This window comes from Phoxinus phoxinus (genome assembly GCF_949152265.1).
Source record: "Phoxinus phoxinus genome assembly, chromosome: 3".
NCBI classification, from domain to species: Eukaryota; Metazoa; Chordata; class Actinopteri; order Cypriniformes; family Leuciscidae; genus Phoxinus; species Phoxinus phoxinus.
The window spans coordinates 11,903,823-11,917,368 of NC_136878.1; the positions used below are offsets into that span (position 1 = coordinate 11,903,823).

The window sequence follows — 13,546 nt, forward strand, 5'->3', positions numbered from 1 at the left end:
CAAAACCCCTTTCTCCGGAGTAGCCTACTTCCCTTTGGTTTGTTTTTCCAGGTGTTTGAATCCATTGAAGAGGTCGACCAGATTGAGTCTGAGCTCAAGAGTGACGACATCAAACACCTTTCCAAAATCTCAAATGGAACACCACAAATTGGCACCAGTTCTCCCGACTCTGGTCACCCCTCTTCCAGAAATTTCTCTGTTACTTCTGGTCAGTCGGACTCCTTGAGTACAGAGGACAGTGGGATACATGAGCCAAACCTCAAAGCCCAACCACAGCTAGTAGTATCAAAGGAAAGAGTTGCGGATTCATCTGGAGAGGAAGGAAAGCTGACGGAGGAAGGTGAGACCAAAGAGGTGGAGAAACAGTGTGAAGATAATAAAATTGAGGTTAACAGAGTGTCTTTGGGTGCAGTGGTGACAATATCAGAGGGAAGCAAGAAGGCCACGGAGAGCTCTGATGAAAGGGCAGAGGTTAAGACAGAGGGGTTAAAAACAGCTCGAGATGCCTTTGAGACTTCTGAAACTGCTCACAGCCACATGACCAAAATGGAAGTGGGTGAATCTCCAGAGAAAACTTTGACATCGGAAAATGAAGCGCTGACACTGCGAGCTGAGTCAGATATTCCCAAAGCAACAGAGGTCATGCAATCGACTCCTCCAGAGCCAAAGATGAACGAGAATCAGGTAAGAGTGGACATTGAAAAGTCCCAAGTGGGAATTAAAGATATTAGAGTCATTCGAAAGGAACCTTTGGTAACAAAAGATCATAAGGTATCAGATGCACTTGAGCAGACGGTTGTAGCTGACATGGTGGTGTCTCTTTCAAAGGACAATGGTACAGAGAAAGAAACAGTGAAAACCAATGAAACAAGCAAAGATAAAGACTCTGAGACATGGATGGATGACACCAACAATGTAAGTGCCACACAAAGAGTGTTGAGATCAGATAATGAGAACGAAAAAAAGACAATGAAGACCGATGATTTACCCAATGAAGCTGAAACCACAGGAAAGAGGAAAGCAGCTTCGGATCTCCCAATAACCATTGGTGCAGAGCAAACAGAAGGGAAGGTTGTCACAAAGAAGACCATGCATAAAGAAATGCAGAGGAATGCTCCAGTAGTTGAAGAGATGGTGGTGCCGTTGGTGCATGAAGCTTTTAGCACAAGAAAGATGAGCGAGGCCCAAGATGAAACAGAGTCAGACGAGTCTCCCTCTGCAATTGAAATGGAAGAAATTCCTATAACTAAAGTGTCATTGGTTTGGGAAAGGAAGAGTTCACCCAAAAGCAAGATAAGTGAGCCGGCATCTGTACCTGTATTGGAGCTCAGGCTAGAGCAAGCTCATGGAAAGCCCAGCTCTGAAGGAAAGGACTCTGAAGAGCCAGAGATGGAGAGTCTCTGCCCACAGCTTGATTCACTGGCTGTGAACACTGAGAAGAATGAAGCTGCCTCTCCAGTGTCTTCTATAGGGACCACTTATTCTGTAAGCATGTTTTAGAGTTTTTATATCTTATAAGGTGAATTGAGACACTCATGATCTAAATCAGTTCACCTTTGTAATTGCAGCAAGAGCTTTTGGACATGTACACTTTAAATCTGCATCGCATAGATAAAGACGTTCAGCGCTGTGACCGAAATTACTGGTTCTTCACACCTGCTAACTTGGAGAAACTGCGCAACATCATGTGCAGGTAACAAAAGCATTCCTTCATTGGCCTTCACTGCTTGTGCTCTGGACATGAATGATACCTCAAATCATGTGTCTGCTATTACTTTTCTAAGAAGTGATGCACAATATATCCGTACAGTAATAGTTATTGGCCAATATTTAAGTTGTTGATCAATATTCAATATAGAATATGCTACTGTTCAAAAGTTTGGGGACAGTAAGAGTTTTTAATGCTTTTGAAAGATGTCTCTTCTTACTCACCAGGGATTTGATTTGAAAAATAATAGTAATATTGTGAAATATTTCAATTTAAAATGACTGTTTTAAACATATTTTAAGATGTAATTTTATTCTTGTGATTCTTGCCAGACTGCATTTGTGTGCAGTGTGAATGCTCTAGTCTAACCTGTTAACACGGGCACTGAAAACAATATGTACCGCATACAGACTGCATATGTACTACAAACGGATCATGTGTGAAACGGACGTAATATTACTGATTTGCTGATCATTTTTTTCATGATTCTTTTATTAATAGAAAGTTCAAAAGAATAAAATGTACAAAATTTATCAATTTAATGCATCCTTGTTGAATAAAAGTATATATTTTTTTCAAAAACAAAAAATCTTACTGACCTCGATCTTGAAGGTTAGTGTACAGGTACTATATATTGTCCGATGGTGCATATTTAATTGTACATGCTAATTTCCACTATTTAAAAAAAATTAGATTACCTTTGCAAGTCACCTAATGCTCAAAATAGGTTAATCTTTAAAAACATTAATAATTAAAAATGTAATTCTTATTATTTCTCAAAATTAATATCCATTTTCGTACTGTATATCATAAAGTTCACTTGTAGTTCACATATTTTTAATGTAGAAAAAATAGGACTTCTGAAAAAGAATACAATTTTAGTTTATCGTATTGGCCAGATTTTTACATCAGCATTTTTAATTTTTTTGTAATCGGACGGTTTTCACTTGGCAGATGGTAAAACATGCCATGTAAAAACACAGACAGACTTACATTAAGTCAGATCTAGGGGCCAGAGTATTATAGACACTTGAAGATGGGCTGTTTGACTTTGGCCAGTAAGCAGCCACCCAGAAGACCCTAGAAACCATCTAGGAACACCCTAGTAACCACCCAAAAGACCTCAGCAACTGCATGGCAAAGCACTCAGAACATCTGGTGTTGTGATGTAGCTCAAATATCCCTGTATTGACTGTTTCTGCAGTTATATCTGGCAGCACCTTGAAATCGGATATGTCCAGGGCATGTGTGACCTGCTCGCTCCCTTGCTAGTTATTCTAGATGATGGTGAGTCTGTCTTTGTGAAACCTGCTCCTCGTTATCTATGTGTTTTTGAGTTCATGTCTGGTTAAAAAGAACAAATGATTAACAAGCGTTTAGCTTTTCTCATATCCGTTTTCTCTGAATCTTCCAGAGGCCATGGCTTTCAGTTGTTTCACCGAACTAATGAAAAGGATGAATCAAAATTTTCCTCATGGAGGTGCGATGGACACTCACTTTGCCAACATGAGATCTCTGATCCAGGTCAAACGTCTGCTTATAGACCCGTTTGTTCAACAACATGCCTTTTAAATGTAAAATGTTTTTATTGTAAATTTCTTTGCTCTTTTCCTCACTGTGTGTAAATAGATACTAGACGCAGAGCTGTTTGAGCTAATGCATCAGAATGGAGATTACACCCACTTCTACTTCTGCTATCGCTGGTTTCTTCTCGACTTCAAAAGAGGTAATGATGTCTTTCACATAAAAGAGAAAATAAACGTCTTTGAAAACTTGCATACAATGAATATAAAAGTAAAAGTCGAAATCTCTTCTTATTAGTTCTCATCTGCAGTGAGATGAAGCCATTTTTTGCTCCTAATTAGCAATTGCAATGCCATCTTGTTGACTGTGACTCAGCCTAGTATTAATGTAATATGTTTTAAATTACTAAGCACAAGGCTCTACTCACATTACCATGTGCCTTATATAAGAAACGTTTAATTGTATTAAAGCCCAGTTATATTAAAAACTAGAATATGAGATTCTGCCCAGGGCTAAGCTTCAAACCAATTCAGAAATGACAGCTCCCCCTGCTGTCCATGGAGACTGTTTAAGTTAAACTGAAACATTAATAATATGTATTTAATATGCTATTAAATACTACAGGTACTGCATAACACATGTATTTCAAATCCTCAGAGTTGGTGTATGATGATGTGTTTGCTGTTTGGGAGGCCATCTGGGCTGCAAAGTGTGTTTCCTCCAGCCATTTTGTGCTCTTCATTGCTCTTGCATTGGTGGAGATCTACAGAGACATCATCCTAGAGAACAATATGGACTTCACAGACATCATCAAGTTTTTCAATGGTAAATATGTATTCATTATTTATATATACATATACAGTGTATATATATATATATATATATATATATACACACACACACACACACACACACACACACACACACACACACACACACACACACACGTGTACAGGTGAAACTCGAATAATTTGAATATCCTGCAAAAGTTCATTTTAGTAATTCAACTTAAAAGGTGAAACTATAATATTATATAGACTCATTACATGCAAAGTTAGATATTTCAAGCCTTTATTTGTTATAATTTTGATGATTATGGTTTACAGCTTATGAAAACCCCAAATTCAAAATTAGAATATTGTGAAAAGGTGAAAATTGACAAGTAAATTGGCATTTAAATGAATTTTAAACAAATGTATTCATGTTAAATTGTAGATAAATGTAGAAATCATATGATAAATTGATCAATCATTTTAAATGCCACATTTAATTTGCATTTTGTTAAAAATGTACAAGTTGGCTTTCTTTATTTTCATTTGAATTCAAAATGATGTATGAATCTATTGTTACATGTAACTACATTTTTGATAATTAAAATAAAATAAATGGTTTTCTAAATCTAATATTTATTTCTCAATTATAAAGTAATTTATTTACATTTATATTTATATTTTGTTTTACTTTAGGATATACCCACAATTGGAGAAAATGCATAATGGTTATTTGTTTTATTATTTTATGACATCTATATTATTCAGTTGAATAGGGAACTGTGTTAGGGTCACAGCCATAAGATAAAATAGGGTCAACCCAAAAGGTTCAGCCCATTAGGGGAATTTATACAAGGTGAATAATCATAACGTAAAATGTGGGAGAAAATGAATTAGGAAAAAGGAAAAAGACGAAGGGGAGCGCAACTGGACCGACGCAGATATCCCGCCGCTCAGATGTAGCAACAAGGCTCCTTATATCCATGCTGGTGTAGGGACTCTGCTCATAATAACACACAGGCACAGGTAACAAACATTTCTGACCCCTAGAGGGCAGGCACATCATTACAAAAGAAAAGAGTAACCGGTCAGGCTACATGCACATGTAACAAACTGAATAATATAGATGTTATAAAATAATTTGAATTATTGCACACTCATATCCCTAAATGTTGTTTCTTTCTCTTTTTTTCAGAAATGGCTGAGCACCACAATATCAAGCAGATTCTGACTCTAGCTAGAGACCTGGTGTGCAAAGTGCAGACGCTTATAGAGAACAAGTAATTCTGAAACCTCTCGTGGAAACCATCTCATGTTCACAATGTGGGATCAGCCCTTGCTACTAAACAACAGGGAACATTTGGCCAAAGCTTAATGAGCTTCAAGTTTATAGGTAGCATAACATTTCTAATGCCAAACATCTTGATCTACCTGAAATCAGTCAGTGTGCAATTTTTTTAATTGGGAGTCATCTGGCTCTTTAATCAGGTTTTACTGAACCTCATAGTACATCAAATTTCATAAGTAGATGCTGCTAATGAGTGGTCATTCACTGTATGACATGGATTTTTTTCCCCATGTCTACAATGCAGACAGGATTACCAGTCACTGGTGACTCGTGAGCTCTATTCCACAACCTAGTGTGCTGCCTTGCTGTCTACTGCCTACATAAACTGAAATTGAATCTCATAATAAGTGACTTGATTCCAATAGAATTTGGTGTTTTTTGTTGCTAAGCTAACAACACATAGCGCACAAAAACACTGGGTAAAATAGTAAGTTTTAATCAAATTTGACTTTTTATTGATACTTTTAAGTGAAAATAAGTATTTATAATTGACCACATGTATTGTCCACCGTTTTCTTTTTACTGTATTGTTGCAGTGCATTGTGGGATTGCCTTCTCCATGCATGCGATGCTGCCTTAGAATTTGACCAAAAGAACGTATCATAGAAGGCAGCATAATGTTTCAGAGATGTGCCTATGATGCCTTAAAATGCTGCCTATGTAGGCAGCTCACTAGGTTTTGAAACGGAGCAATAGAAGTTCAGGTCGGGTGCATTTTACTGCTAAGAGGCGGTCACACTAGATGCCGTGATCCATTCACTTCCTTTGCGCATACGAAAGTGACCGAGCGGATGCACACAAACTATCGTTCAAAGGTTTGGGTTCTCTCTGAATTATTATTTTTTATTTATTTTATTTATTTAAAGAAGACTCATGCTCACCAAAGCTGCATTTATTTGATCAAAATTACAGTAAAAAAAAAACTTAATATTGTGAAATAAAATAATTGTTTTCTATTTAAATATATTTTAAAATGTGATTTGATCCTGTGATGGCAAAGCTGAATTTTTAAGAGCCATGATTCCAATCTTCAGTGTCACATGATCCTTCAGAAATCATTCTAATAAGCAGATTTAGCTTTTTTTGTGTAAAACGTGATGTTTTTTTTCAGGATTCTTTGATGAACAGAAAGTTCATTTATTTAAAATAGAAATATTTTGTAACGTTTGAAATGTCTTGCTGAATAAAAGTATTTCTTTCTTTCAAAAAAATCTTATCTGCTCCAAAATTTGAACGGTAGTGTACATTCATAAAAACTTCCATCCTGCGCTGAAATGAAAAAGATAAGCTGCTTTGTTTGTAACGCCGTGGGAAACTGTAATCGATATTTATAGAGTAGATAGTATATTTAAATGTTACGTATTATTTATTAAAAACAGAAGACCTAAAGAATTATATATTGTTGTGGCATCTGAAATAATTCAGGATCATTCCGCATGCTTAAAATCCAGTGTGACCGCCCTCTTAATGCTCTTGTATGACCTGCACACTTAATTATTGTTCTGTATTCTGATGTGCCACTTTGAGTAGGTTATCCAGATTTTCCTGTGTACAAATGTAGCAGTAGGAGGCGCTGTGCTTTCAGTCGGCTGACCTTTCGCATGTGTTTCTGTAACCTGCTTATTTCCAAGTCAGTGTCTTTACTGTGAGTTGTTTCACTAAATCAGATCAGGTTATTGTATCACACAGTATATTATTGGACAATACCAAGGAATGCCTCTAGGTATTAGATTTAGTACAGAAAAGAAAAAAACATGTCCGTTAGTTAGTGTATTCTTCTCTTTGTGTTATGGAACTGATTAATGATTTGTGTTTTTCATTCAGTTTATGTAATATTCGAGTCAGTACTGTGTTTCAGTGCGTTGGTCTCAGTCACCTTATAAAAATCTGACATTAAGATTTATTTTTCAGATTTTATGTTTGTCTGTGGAAGCCCATTTCCACCACCTAAGAAAAAAAAAATCATGCTTTAGTAAATCATACTTATGTCATAGTTATTACATAGTCATAATTATGATAACATCATAATTAACAATTTAAATGTCAATCTCGATTTAGTATGTCATTTTCATAATTATGATTTTTACAAAAGCATAATATTTTTTTTTTTTTTCTTACGTGGCAGAAATGGGCTTCCATTTTTGTGTGTGTGTGTGTGTGTGTGTGTGTGTGTGTGGACCAGGACAACTCACAATCACTACCGCAAGGCCTTGTCTGCTTTATGTATTCTTGTTATTTGTGGACTGTACAGACAAATACATGCTATATTTATTATATAGAGAGAATCTATATTATTAACTTTGGTGTCGTTGGCTACTTGGTTTTCTGAATGGACTCTAATATCCACACAAAGAAATGAATATCATCAGTGCTCTTCTTTATTTTTTCATTTTTGGAATTGATTGTTGTATAAAATGTACATTGTTGCTTCTTCATCCTCCAAACACACTATCCTCTGTTATAGCTCGTATATCTCAGTCAATACCTTATAAAATCTTGTAATCGCAATGAAGTATTGATTCTGTGATCAAACCAGTACAGCTACGGGTCTGAAAGCTGTGCAATCAGAATGTGTATCAAATCACAAGTATATAGGCTATTTTTCACATTTATGATCTGTAATGTAACGCTAAAAATTACTATTTAGGCAAGAAGCAAATCAGAATCAAGTGTATTTCAGACCACTTGAAATACTTGAGATGCTATGAATTAGCATCTACTCTACATAATTTGTGATCTAATATGAGCAGGTGTTAATCATTGTCCTGCATTGCATCTTGTTGATTTCTTCATGTGCAAAATATATTCTAAAAGGAGTAAAAAGTAATATATAATTTGTTGTTATGCATTGATTTAAATTTGAATGTATGCATTTTGTCTTTTTTTATGTGAATGTTCTTGCTACACAGTGGTCAATTACTACAAAGTGTTACATTCTAAATATATATTAAATGGTAAATGTACTTGTTTAAAAAACGAAATAAAATGGAATTGTTCTTATTTTTCCAACAAATCTAGTGCGCGTGTGTGTGTGTGCGTGTGCGTGTGTGTGTGATTTATGAGGACACAAATTTGTATAATGACGTGTTACACTGGCATTACAACTTAAACATGGTTTATGAGAACATTTCGTGAATCCTCGTAATTCAAATTGCTTAAAAACAATGTGATGGGTAGGTTTAGGGATAGGGGCAGTGTAAGGGGACAGAATATACAGTTTGTACAGTATAAAAACCATTACGCCTATGGAGAGTCCTCATAATGTAGTTGCACCAACGCGCGTGTGTGTGTGTGTGAGAGAGAGAGAGAGAGATGCTAATAAAATTGTAATATAATTTAATTTATTTTAATATAAAAATGTATTTTTGAACATACGTTTATAATTATGACCACAGAAAAAAAAACTATTTAAAAGATAGCCTAAATGTGACTTCGGTCTGAATTGTGAGATTCACAAGTCACAATTAGGATTTTTTTATTCAGTGGTGGAAACAAGCTTCCATATTCTCGACAAATATAATACAATATATTAGTCATCCATTCATAAACATCTTTACCCTTGAATTGTGCTTTTCAAAATGGCAAATTAAAAATGATTCGCCCGAACAGGGACTTGAACCCTGGACCCTCAGATTAAAAGTCTGATGCTCTACCGACTGAGCTATCCGGGCTCTTGCTTCCTTGTCAACACTTCTCCTCTGAAAACATACGTCATGAACTTTGAAACTACAACTTCCGGAAATGTCGAAATGTAGTTTTGTTTTGTTTTTGTTAGGGGGAGGACGTCTGTAGTTGGGGTCCTTATAATCGCGTTTTAACTGACTTCACAGCAACGCGACAGTTTTAGGAACGTGATTTAAACATGTTCTGTAAATGCGCGGCACGAGCTTCAAGGGCGCTGCGGCCTGCGCATCCTCGGTGTGGAGCATTGCAGCTGTCCGCTCTAAGCGCCACTGTCTCGGCCAGCAGAACGTCCTGGTCCCGATTGACATTAAAACGGGAATCAAGTAACGTTAACTCTGCCTGTGATTCCAAGGTAAAACGTGATTCATTTGCAAACCGTTTTGTTGGGATGAATAAATGTTTTAAGATATAAATGAACCCATTACGTTAACAAATATTTGCTTTTGAACATACGTAAGTTATATGCAATGCTTATAAACATTTCGCACCCTGCTCCAATCTTCAGGTTCCTCAGATACCCTCATGGAAGCCCATAGATGAAAATCAACTTCCACCGGTAATGCCTCTTTTTGCAGACATGTTTTATTCTGCAACTTGTGTTTTTTTCTGTACACAAACGGGCAGCGTGGTAAGATTTGCAACCCCGACAATTTTTGCCTCATGACCAAATATTTCTCCTACAAACTAAGAAAAAATGTAACAAAAAAAAAGCTCTTTTCTAGCTTTACTTTGACGTATTCTGTACAACGTTTCTTGAACTTCACAGTAGAGGGCAGCAGAATACCAGTTCAGAATCTGAGCAGCACTCAACGTCACATTTAAACCATAGTTTTAATGTAAAAAAAAAAAAAAAAGTTACCATGTTGTGTAACAATGAAATCGAAATCGTATGATCAAACCAGCTCATTGGCCCCTAGTTTCACAGACAAGACTTAAGATAGTCCCAGACTGAAATGCATATCTGAAAGCAATTTGCACTGACATATCTTAATGTCAGTGCCATTGTTTTGTTACAAAATGCACATCAGTAATGTTTGTTTTTCTAAGGCACGTATATAAAAGCTACTTAAATGTCCTAGTTGAACTAAGGCTTAATCTAAGCCCTGTCTGTGAAACCAGGCCTGGGTCTGAAACCTGTGGTTGATTAGGTACATTACAATATTTCACATATATGATCCGTAACATATGGCTAAAAAAATGACAATTTAGGCAAGAATATTAAGGCAAATCAAAAGCAAAAGTGTATTCAAGACTACCATGACTATGAATTAGCATTTAATGTCCATACTTTATCTGATATGATACGAGCAGGTGTTAATCATTGCATCTTGTTGACGAGTAAAAAGTCATTTATAATTTGTAGCTGTGTTATACATCCGAATGTATGCATTTTGTCTGTTTTTTTATGTGAATGCTTTTGCTACAATTACTAGAAAATAACATTCAGTTCCAATGATATGTTAAATGGTAAATGTACTTAGCCAAAACAAAAATGTATTAATATAGTGAGAATATTATTTCTTAATTATGAGAGCATTTATAGTGTGACACAATTTTGCCTTATTAGTAATAAAAAATATCATTGCATTTAAAGGATTTCCTTTTCTTCTTTTTTTGAGAATTTAGCTTATTTTCCTAATATAAGTAACCATGTTTAACTGTTCTTTGCAGGCAACAAGAGTCTCACCAGACTTAGTGGACAAGTTGGAGAGATTAGCCCTGGTTGACTTCGGCAGTAAAGAAGGGGTGGACTGTCTGGAGAAAGCCATTCGATTTGCTGATCAACTTCATGTCATCAATACTGATGGTGTAGATCCAATGGATTCAGTTCTAGAGGACAGGTATTCAATGAAGCTCAGATCAACTCATAAAAGCTACAGTACGTAACAGTGTACTAGTTGTTCTCGATACGACTTCTAGTCCGTTTTGGGTGAAATAACGCAATACCTTTTTTGATGGTGTTTTCTGATAATATTGTTTAATATGTCAATGCAAAATGATGGTTACAGCCCTGATCTGCCCAACCAGTCCAAGTATGTTTGCTCATAGTACAGTGTCAACATGTCACCATTTTATAGAAGCTAAACTCTTCCTTTGAACTACATGTTGTGTACAGAGACTTGTATTTGAGAGCTGATACTGTAACAGAGGGGGAATGTGCAGAGGAGCTGCTCCAGCTGGCCAAAAACACAGTAGAGGAGTACTTTGTTGCACCTCCAGGTAAAAAAAAAAAGAAGGAATAGATGGAAGACACTTCCATTCACCGTTTAAATTTCGAACTGTTTGTCCATCTGATTAGAACAAAAGTGTTTTGGTTAACTTAAAAAAAAGTACAGAGCAATAAAGTAACCGAATCTGTGTAACACTAATAATCAATCTTTCTTTTTTAATGTAGGAAACATCCCACTACCAAAAAGAGAAGAGAGATCTGCAATGCTTAAACACTGAAATGAAACACTGACCCATAATTTGCGTTATAATAAATATTTATTTAGTATATCAATTGTGCTGTGTCTAGAGAGTGGTAATGTTCCAAACATATTTTATGGAAATTATTAACATTCCTTTCATAGAGATAGAACAAAACAAAAACAAATTACAAAACAAACACAAATATAAATAATTTATATAAACTAAGGAACCAACAAGAATGGCATATTACAGAGATAATAAAATAATCATAATTTATAAAACAAAACATTTACATAACAAAAATGCCAATGCAATTTACATCACGTGATCGTGGGGAATTCCGTCATTCCAATGATCCCTGATGTTGAGCTACTTTACAAAACAAAACATTTACATAACAAAATGCCAATGCAATAGAACTAGAAGACAGAACAGAGAATGTTGAGTTTTGTTTGCTTTATTTGCCTTTACATCAGGTGATCTTGGGGAATTCTGTCATTCCAATGATCCCTGATGTTGAGCTACTATTGTTGTTTGTCTAATATAGCCTCTATAAATGACAAATGGATTTTTTACATACATATGAAAAATTTGTGATGACATTTTCAGGATTTGATGTCACTGAACAAGAATGTAGGCCTATTGTTGATTATTCAGATGTCCTGTCGATACTTCAGCGATTAGTTGAGAATGGAAACAGAAAGTGCCTAAGTTTTCGGAAACAAAACATTACTTTGAGGCGGGGCTTGAGTTGATGCTATATAGCCTATTCATGACATGTCTCTGCTCAGTGTGACCAGAGACACATTATTCGGTGTAATTTACCTGACTCAATTTACCTGAAAGTCAAATTCAACAACCCGGCTCGGTAAGTTGCATAGCCTAGCCTACTTATGAATTACTGCACATTTATATTGCACTAATCTCCCGCTTTGAATAAGTATAGGATGTTGTAGAAGTTCTAATCCTTTTATATTTTATCTCATGTTGACAGATAATGGAACTGGAACTCCTAATAAAACTGATGGGCGGAGATGAGAAGCCGCTGGTGGTAAACGGTAATACCACAGTTGGTGAACTCAAGCAGCTCATTTCTCAGCACTTCAATGTACCTCCTCACAAACAGATGCTTTCTATCGAGAACGGTCACCGTATCAGCCATGAGGATGATTCCAAAACCCTCAGCAGTTACGGGCTGCACTCAGGCTCAGTCACAGTGGTGAGTCTTATCATCACGAAAGACCAAGTGTTCGTCAAGAACGAGAAGGGCCAGACCAAAACCTATGATGTTGATGTCAATGAGACCGTAGATCAGCTCCAGGATAAGATCTCCCGTAAAGAGAGTGTCCCCGATGATCAGCAGCGACTGATTTACAACGGTAAACAACTGGAGGCTGGAAAGAGGCTGCAAGACTACGGCATCACATCTGGAAGCACTATTCAAATGACTCTCCGTCTCCGAGGAGGTTAATGAAGGAGATCCGCGCGACCAGGATTCATTACTGATCCAGCTATTTATTAATGACTAAAGATTAGACTTGCCAAATTATAAAAATACTACTGAAAGACACTTTTTAATCTCTCTCTCTCTATAAGATTATCTATAGCTTATAAATGTAGGCTATATGCCTCACATGTCTGATATTAGAATATTTAGTTTAATTTAAGATTTAAAGTATTTATGTGATTTAATAAATTGATAAAATATGGAATAAGAATAATCCTTTCTCATACAGTTTTAGTTTAAGGCCATATGTGCTGGCCTATACCTTTGTTGTTATATGAATGTTATGGATTAATTATATTTCTGTTGTAAATAAAATGTAAATACCAGTCCTGTGCATTGTGCATGTTTTATTGACAGTATGGAGTAACTGGTAAACACAAAACAGCAGTAGGCTACTTCTAATAATTTCAAACAAACATTTTCATATTTTGGATCACTGGATGTAAAATATAATACTTGTAATACAGTAGTCTATGTATTTCCATTTTGAAATGAATAGGAACTGGATTGTTTTATTATTTGATAATGTTGCCTGGGGTGCCCTTATAATGTTAGTGTGATTTTTTTACATCAAAATTTTTCACAATTTAGAA

The 13,546-nt window shown here is 35.8% G+C and overlaps 3 protein-coding genes across 17 annotated transcripts in view; all 3 read left to right on the top strand.

Annotated features, from left to right (window-relative positions):
- Positions 1-5,670, top strand: part of sgsm1a (small G protein signaling modulator 1a) — a 40,339-nt gene extending 34,669 nt beyond the window's left edge. For 4 of the 15 annotated variants that reach the window (XM_079607712.1, XM_079607724.1, XM_079607716.1 and 1 more), the window contains 7 exons: positions 52-1,485; positions 1,569-1,693; positions 2,913-2,995; positions 3,123-3,232; positions 3,338-3,434; positions 3,890-4,057; positions 4,888-5,091. In XM_079607712.1, the coding sequence (XP_079463838.1) occupies positions 52-1,485; positions 1,569-1,693; positions 2,913-2,995; positions 3,123-3,232; positions 3,338-3,434; positions 3,890-4,057; positions 4,888-4,997 (2,127 nt within the window). In that variant the 3' untranslated portion in view covers positions 4,998-5,091. Of the gene's footprint in view, positions 1-51; positions 1,486-1,568; positions 1,694-2,912; positions 2,996-3,122; positions 3,233-3,337; positions 3,435-3,889; positions 4,058-4,887; positions 5,092-5,197 lie in introns of those variants that run through there. The other 11 variants (XM_079607725.1, XM_079607714.1, XM_079607717.1 and 8 more) reach the window with 6 other exon arrangements.
- A 3,369-nt stretch (positions 5,671-9,039) lies between these two features.
- gatc (glutamyl-tRNA amidotransferase subunit C) lies at positions 9,040-11,564 on the top strand. Its single transcript, XM_079607763.1, has 5 exons — positions 9,040-9,386; positions 9,540-9,590; positions 10,706-10,875; positions 11,151-11,254; positions 11,430-11,564. Exons 1-5 carry the CDS (start codon positions 9,213-9,215, stop codon positions 11,480-11,482), a joined length of 552 nt encoding a protein of 183 aa, XP_079463889.1. The 5' UTR covers positions 9,040-9,212; the 3' UTR covers positions 11,483-11,564.
- Positions 11,565-12,443: 879 nt separating this feature from the next.
- LOC306995837 (uncharacterized protein) lies at positions 12,444-12,917 on the top strand (the record flags this gene model as incomplete). Its single annotated transcript, XM_079607769.1, has 1 exon — positions 12,444-12,917. One exon carries the CDS (start codon positions 12,444-12,446, stop codon positions 12,915-12,917), a length of 474 nt encoding a protein of 157 aa, XP_079463895.1.
- Positions 12,918-13,546: the final 629 nt, after the last annotated feature.